Source organism: Sitophilus oryzae, unplaced genomic scaffold, assembly GCF_002938485.1.
Source record: "Sitophilus oryzae breed Bouriz unplaced genomic scaffold, Soryzae_2.0 scaffold_1657_pilon_pilon, whole genome shotgun sequence".
Taxonomy (NCBI): domain Eukaryota; kingdom Metazoa; phylum Arthropoda; class Insecta; order Coleoptera; family Curculionidae; genus Sitophilus; species Sitophilus oryzae.
This window is the reverse complement of record NW_022146344.1, coordinates 1502224-1508758: the sequence shown is the minus strand read 5'-3', so window position 1 is coordinate 1508758 and position 6535 is coordinate 1502224. Positions and strand designations below refer to the sequence as shown.

The following is a 6535-nucleotide window of genomic DNA, read 5'->3' as shown; positions in this document are numbered from 1 at the left end:
CGCCTAGGCATAAAAGTACATATGGGCAAGGTCGTGGTTTGGTTTGGTTTTATTAAAATGTTTTTAATTGGATAATAAAACCATTTTTTAGAACTTATCAACAAATTAACATCAAATTTAAGTAATACTTTTATCTATGAACACCAGTGGTGAAAATATATTATCCACCAATGTCGAGCGCCGCGCCGGTGGTCATTGGAAATTTTGGCTTAATATTATAATATTGGAGAAAGGCGCCTACCCTTATTTCGCACGACGGAGCCGAAAATACTTGGCGCGTCCCTGCTAGAGACGTGAGAAATATAAAATAACACGCGACCTGTGCTATCCCCAAGTTTTGCCCAAGTCTCTTCCTATATTTGTACAACTGTAAAGCACTTTTACGCCTAAGCAAAAGTACGAAAATATATTATGAAACTGACATACTGACATAGTGTCAAATTCAACGGTGTGACCCATGGTGTGACTCATGTAAACCATAATTATTTCTCGATACGAAAAAAAAACGGTGTCCAGTTGGCTTCGAAATGGACATCGATGACATTCTCCATATAATTTTACATATAAAATGACAGCGGATCGCCATCGCTAACGCCGGTTTTTTTTCGAACATACGGTACTATTGTTTAGAATCGGAAATCGGAATAATCGAAATAATTATTTACAACTCACCGTCTCAAACCCCGAATCTCAAATGATAGTTTAGGATTTTTAACCATTTTGATCTTAAAAAGAGCTTTTCACAATTTTAAAAGAGCAATCTATAATCGGCGGTTCACAATTAACAGCTTACCCCTCCCCTCTCCCCTCGGTCCTTTTTCATAGTCCAATGTCCTTTTTTTACTTTACAAAAAGGTGGCAACCCTAATTCTCAGATCTACTGAATATACATATAAAATTTCATCAAAATCGGTCAAGCCGTTGCGGACGAGTACGGTAACTCAAACTGTGCCACGAGAATTTTATATATTAGATCAAGTTCTTACTGCTTTAGAAATTCCCTCTCTTCCATATTGATAGGCATTATCTAGAATTGAATCCATTGTCTCATCCCATGTCGGTGGTAACAATTGCCTCAATTCAGGATTTTGCACCACTGTTTGGTTTATAACATTACCTACCATCTGTACTAACATTATGCCTTCTGCATAAATCTACAAGTTTTATTATACATATAAAACAATAAACATTCAGGATATTTCCTTACTTGCAATGCTGTAAAAATTGAAGCACATATCAAAAATATTATTAAGCCAATAATAACAACACAGCTTGCCACAGTGTCGATACTTCCTTTTATACTATCTTTTACTGTAGCATTAACTTTATGCACAATTTTGTACAATCCTCTGATTGGAACTGGAACTAAGGCATCATGCCTTTCCACACACCAGTCAATAATCTTGTTAAAAACCAATACCAATTTTTGAAGTAAATAACTCCACAGCCCCAAATAGATTCCAATATGTTTTACTACATAGTATAAAATAGGTAAAGGAAGTAAAGGAAGCAACATAATATTCTTCCAAAGTAGCATGATTACACAGCACCACATTACTGTATATAAGTAAAATGTACTCTCATAATTTATATCTTTAATATTGTGATTAGAGTTGTTCAAACTAATTTTTCGACTAATATTTAATATATTTGACTTTCTAAAGCGATTAGCAAAGAATTGTGGCTGTGAAAGAGATCTTTGAAACTTGGGTCTAGAATTTTTCAAAGCAGATTTATGCAAAGAATCTGTTGTTTGAACCAAATGAATGCCATGATTTGTAATTAATAGACCAGTGGCTGGTTCACTTGATTGACTTTTTGCAGCAGCATTATCGTTAAACAGTTCTAAGGACCAGGGATCTTCATTTTCATCTTCGCCATTGGAAATTGGCTTTTGATCACCATTGCCCAATTCTGCATCAGACTGAAGTTGTGAGTTAATACCTTTTGTTGGAGAATTAACTATCTCACTGTCCTAAAATATATTTATAAAGGAAATAACATATATCAATTTTAAAAACTCAAATATTACTTTTGCCTCCTGGTCTGTTCTTTGTTCTATTTCATTTATCCCATTTTCATCACTAATATCAAGATCTATAGGCCTGTCATGAAAAGCATAAGACAGCAGCTCAGTAAAAGATATTTTATGACCTAATTACATTTCTGAATTGTTATCCGTTTATATACAATTATTTATTATTAATGAAAAATTTATACCTGCTTCATTCACTGTGCAATATACTTGATAAACTTCTGATATGAAACCACCAAAGAATATTATTTGGAGCAATATAAAGATAGGCATTTGGAAAGTGTGAAAAAAACTAGCAAAAGTGCATGAAGCTAACAGCCATATAGCTGTTGAAGCATAATGGAACTTCACATTATTTTCCTGATTCCAAAATAAAAACACCATGGAAATATATCCCAGAATAATAAACACTATCTGAAAAAAACTTACATAATTTTGTTATGAATGAAAAGTTTTCTACTTACTAATGTTCCTGAAGAATTGGATATAACAAAATTTAAAGTATTATAATTCCAGAGAATTACTTTCCATAAGGCTGAAATCATAACGCTAGGTGTAAAATGATATAAAAATATAGCTGAAGGAATTAATATCGCAAATGTTACAATTAATTTTAATCTATCCCATAAAAACTGTCCAATACCCTCTGACACATCATTGAAAATATTAACTGGTAATAAAGCAAACCCCAATATTGCGGGAGTATTAGTAGTTTCAAGCATTTGAAACCAGTTTTGAAATCTATCTCGAAGAGATCTTTTTAGAGGGTGTAAAGCTGAACCAACCAGTAAAGCCCACATTAAAGGCTTAACAAAAGGTTCCAGTATCATGTAAAGTCCCAAGGCTGCTGCAGCACATAGAAATAGAAGAAATAGGGCCACAGCGTTGTATACAGCTTGTTTTACTGGTTTATCATGTCCCTGAGGCAAACTGCCTATCACACCAAAAAATGATTCCAAAGGGGATCGATGGTCCATAATTCAGATTTCAGTTCCTTTGTAATATATTAATATGCGACATAAAATAACCATGTGCATATAGAATATTTCGAAACCATCGAAACCCGTAAAAATATAAGGCAATAGTTAATTTTAGCTGATTTTAGCACATAAGGCAGATATCTACTGTATGTTGCAATGGTATGTTGACTATTGTTGACAAAGGACAAAGACAAGTGATAAGTGATAATTATTTGTAAATAGAAGTGAAGATAGAAGCGATATGACCGGAGCTGCAGATAATCTTTTAGATGTCATTGTAGTATATAATTTTTTTTCATATTATATATGAGTAGAGTATCATATATTTCTATAGGGCGATAAATTTATTTTTAAAATTAGTTAGGGATTTTCTAAAAATGTTGTTTTTAAACCTTGGTTTTTAAAACCATTTAAAACGCTTTATTTGTCGTCATTAACTACGCTACTATTTCTACACATGTTCTACACTTTATCGTATGTAATTGTGTAAGTACTTCATTCTTTAGTTTATGTCATAAACAAAGAAATGAAATGGTCATAAATACAAAATACAAACAACTTTTACGTTTAATTTTGTTTTTCTCCTATTCAACCTCGCAAAACGATGGTAAATATTTGTATTATTTATTTATTCTACACGTAGTAGGCACACCTCCAAATAATAGTTAAGTGAAAACAAACGTGTTTTCCTGCTCGTGGTATATAAAGCGAGAACAACTAGTTTTTTATTTAGTTAGTAAAGGTCTTAATTAAAAGCAAATATTATTTTTTAATCACTAATCAAAATGAAGCGTGTGTATACCAATACCAATAAAACTTATATTTCAGTGGCTAAAAGGTATGTAATTTAAACAAATTTATTGGGATTCCTCCAGTTAAAATTTATAGCTTTTTGTCTATATTCTTTTCGCACGTTTGGCATCATTTCATAATCATTTTATTAAATAAATATAAATTGGGAGGATTTTTTTTCTTCTTGGAAATTATGATATGATATATATGAACTAAAAATTTTCTGCCACGCACTTTTTTTCGCGCTATTTTGAAAGTTTTAATTGTCACAGATGACGTGACATCGCCTGATTTTTATTTTAGTACAAAATTCTTATCGTCACTTCTAAATTTCTGTATGTTATTTTTAGCAAAGAAATCGAGATTATAGGTATTCATACATTTATTGAACACTTTCACATTCAATATTTCGGAAAAAATCGGACTTTCTGTGTTAAAATTGGTGATTTTTTAGGTATATCCCAGATTCAACTAGCATCGACGGCTTAAAAATGCAAGCTAAATCGGTTATTTTAAAACAATGGAAGTTGATTAATCAATTGAAAATATATTTTTCAAAATTTGCACACGATAGTAATATAGAAAACGTTTTAAATAAGGAATTTGCCAAGTTTTTACAAAAAATCGATCCTAAAATTTATGGTAATGATTTTGTACAACAGTTTTCTTCAACCATATCTGTTGATAATTCACAAGAAAAATCCGATGCTAAAGGAATAGATAAAGACAAAGGAGGTATTTCCTTTCCAAATATTTTTAGTAATATGTGGAAAGAGGAAACAAAATCAGTAACCATTCCAAAATGGAAAACAGAGAAACCAGCAGTGTCTAAGGTATCCTTTCTATTAATGGTAATATACCCATACAATTACATAGAATCTTTTAATATTTGTATAGGAATTGGTGGCAGCAAGGACAAAAAGTATTGTGTCATCCCTTGCATTAGCAGAATCTGATAAATGGAGGCTGTATGAACTAGAAAATCTCATTACACATCTGAAACAATACCCTGAAGCAAAACATTGTGCAGTTAAAGTAAAGGATTTAATTATTTAAATTTGACTACTATATATTAATAATATCGTAGGAAGGAGCAATTAGATTACTTTTGAGATTGAGCTACAAAGGTAAAAAGAAATCTATTCAAGGCCCTCTTAATGAGGCTCTTTCTCTCATTGGTCATGCTCATCCAGTTAGAGGTGAAGGCATACGCATTTTATCTATTGATGGTGGGGGAACAAGAGGAATTCTTGTAATTGAGATGCTAAGAAAATTAGAAGAGTTAAGTGGTAAGCCAGCTTACGAAATGTTTGATATGATTTGCGGTGTCAGTACGGGAGCTATTATTGGCGCCCTCATAGGTATTTATTTTATTGCAATTTAATCAATTTAGTATTTAGATATTATTTTTTTATGATGGAGCAGGATTGAAACAACATACACTTGATGAAACGACAGAAATTTATCGATCAATTAGTTCTCGAGTTTTTACTCAGTCAACATTAAAAGGTACCAGTAGTCTTGTATGGTCACATTCATATTATGACACTGAACTGTGGGAAAAATTACTACAGGAACAAATGGATAGTACATTAATTCAGACAGCTCGCAACTCAAAAACACCTAAGGTAAATATAATTTCCTTTGAATGAATTTTTTGTACCGATTTTTTTTCTCAGTATTGTGCAGTATCAGCCGTTGTAAATCATCCAAGATTGGCAGCATATGTTTTTAGGAACTACTCTTTACCATATAATGTGCAATCTCAATATATGGGTGGCTATGACCATCAAGTTTGGGAAGCTGTTAGGGCCTCTGCTGCAGCACCTACGTATTTTGAAGAATTTAAAATAGGGAACATGATTCTTCAGGTTGAGATACAAAATATTTTCAGACATTTTTTAACTAACTTAGTATTATTTTTTCTTAGGATGGGGGTATTCTTGTTAATAACCCTACAGCTGTTGCAATACATGAGGCTAAACTTTTATGGCCTACAACACCTATACAATGCGTAGTTTCTTTTGGAACAGGGCGAACAGTCCCAAATCCTATCGAGATTAAAGTTCCTACGAACAATAATACATCATGGAAGCATAAGTTTCTGGCTATATTAGATAGTGCAACAGATACGGAAGGTAAAATATAATATACCCGTGGTAATTTACTTGTATTATAAATAATTATTTTAGGCGTTCATACAATGTTGTCAGATTTGTTACCAGAGGGTGTTTATTATCGATTTAACCCATATTTAACAGAAATGCTTGAAATGTCTGAAATTGATCCTGTAAAATTGGAACAATTAAAGAGGGATGCTATTATGTATTTGCGACGAAACGAAGACAAATTTCAATATGCGATAAAGAAATTAAGCGTTCGACGAAACTATGTTCAGAAATCAATGGATTGGATTAATGTACAAAAGCAAATTTATGCGTGAATTTTTCTGTTAAGGATAGAATAGTAAATACTCAAATAGGTATAGTTACCTATATTAATAGAGCTGTGATTTGTTGCCTTTTTGTCTTATACAATTGATATTGTCTACTTTAAATAATTTTGTCCATATATTTTTAGATTTATATTTGTGAAATATAATATTTAAGATAAATAAAGATCATTTATTTGCAATAAAAACATATTTAATATAAAAATATAAATTAATGTATGAAAAAACGTTCAGTTGGCTTGGAAATGACGACGAGACATTCCTCATACAATTTTA

The 6535-nt window shown here is 31.8% G+C and overlaps 2 protein-coding genes across 5 annotated transcripts; one reads left to right on the top strand and one right to left on the bottom strand.

Annotated features, from left to right (window-relative positions):
* Positions 1–833: 833 nt before the first annotated feature.
* On the bottom strand, positions 834–3208 carry LOC115880745. The gene is made up of 5 exons (XM_030898025.1): positions 2500–3208; positions 2221–2449; positions 2033–2154; positions 1208–1975; positions 834–1154 (listed from the first exon to the last, which is right to left on the bottom strand). The coding sequence occupies exons 1-5, from the start codon at positions 3010–3012 to the stop codon at positions 975–977; spliced, it is 1812 nt and encodes a 603-aa protein (XP_030753885.1). The 5' UTR covers positions 3013–3208; the 3' UTR covers positions 834–974.
* Positions 3209–3319: 111 nt separating this feature from the next.
* Positions 3320–6441, top strand: LOC115880746 (calcium-independent phospholipase A2-gamma-like). Of its 4 annotated transcripts, none has more exons than XM_030898027.1 (8): positions 3320–3501; positions 4262–4640; positions 4705–4842; positions 4895–5168; positions 5233–5435; positions 5487–5678; positions 5738–5945; positions 6000–6441. In XM_030898027.1, the coding sequence occupies exons 1-8, from the start codon at positions 3473–3475 to the stop codon at positions 6248–6250; spliced, it is 1674 nt and encodes a 557-aa protein (XP_030753887.1). In that variant the 5' UTR covers positions 3320–3472; the 3' UTR covers positions 6251–6441. The 4 variants fall into 4 exon arrangements, with proteins under 4 accessions (XP_030753887.1, XP_030753889.1, XP_030753886.1 ...); XM_030898029.1 differs by having other exon boundaries at positions 3499–3622; XM_030898026.1 differs by lacking the exon at positions 3320–3501 and adding an exon at positions 3656–3853.
* Positions 6442–6535: the final 94 nt, after the last annotated feature.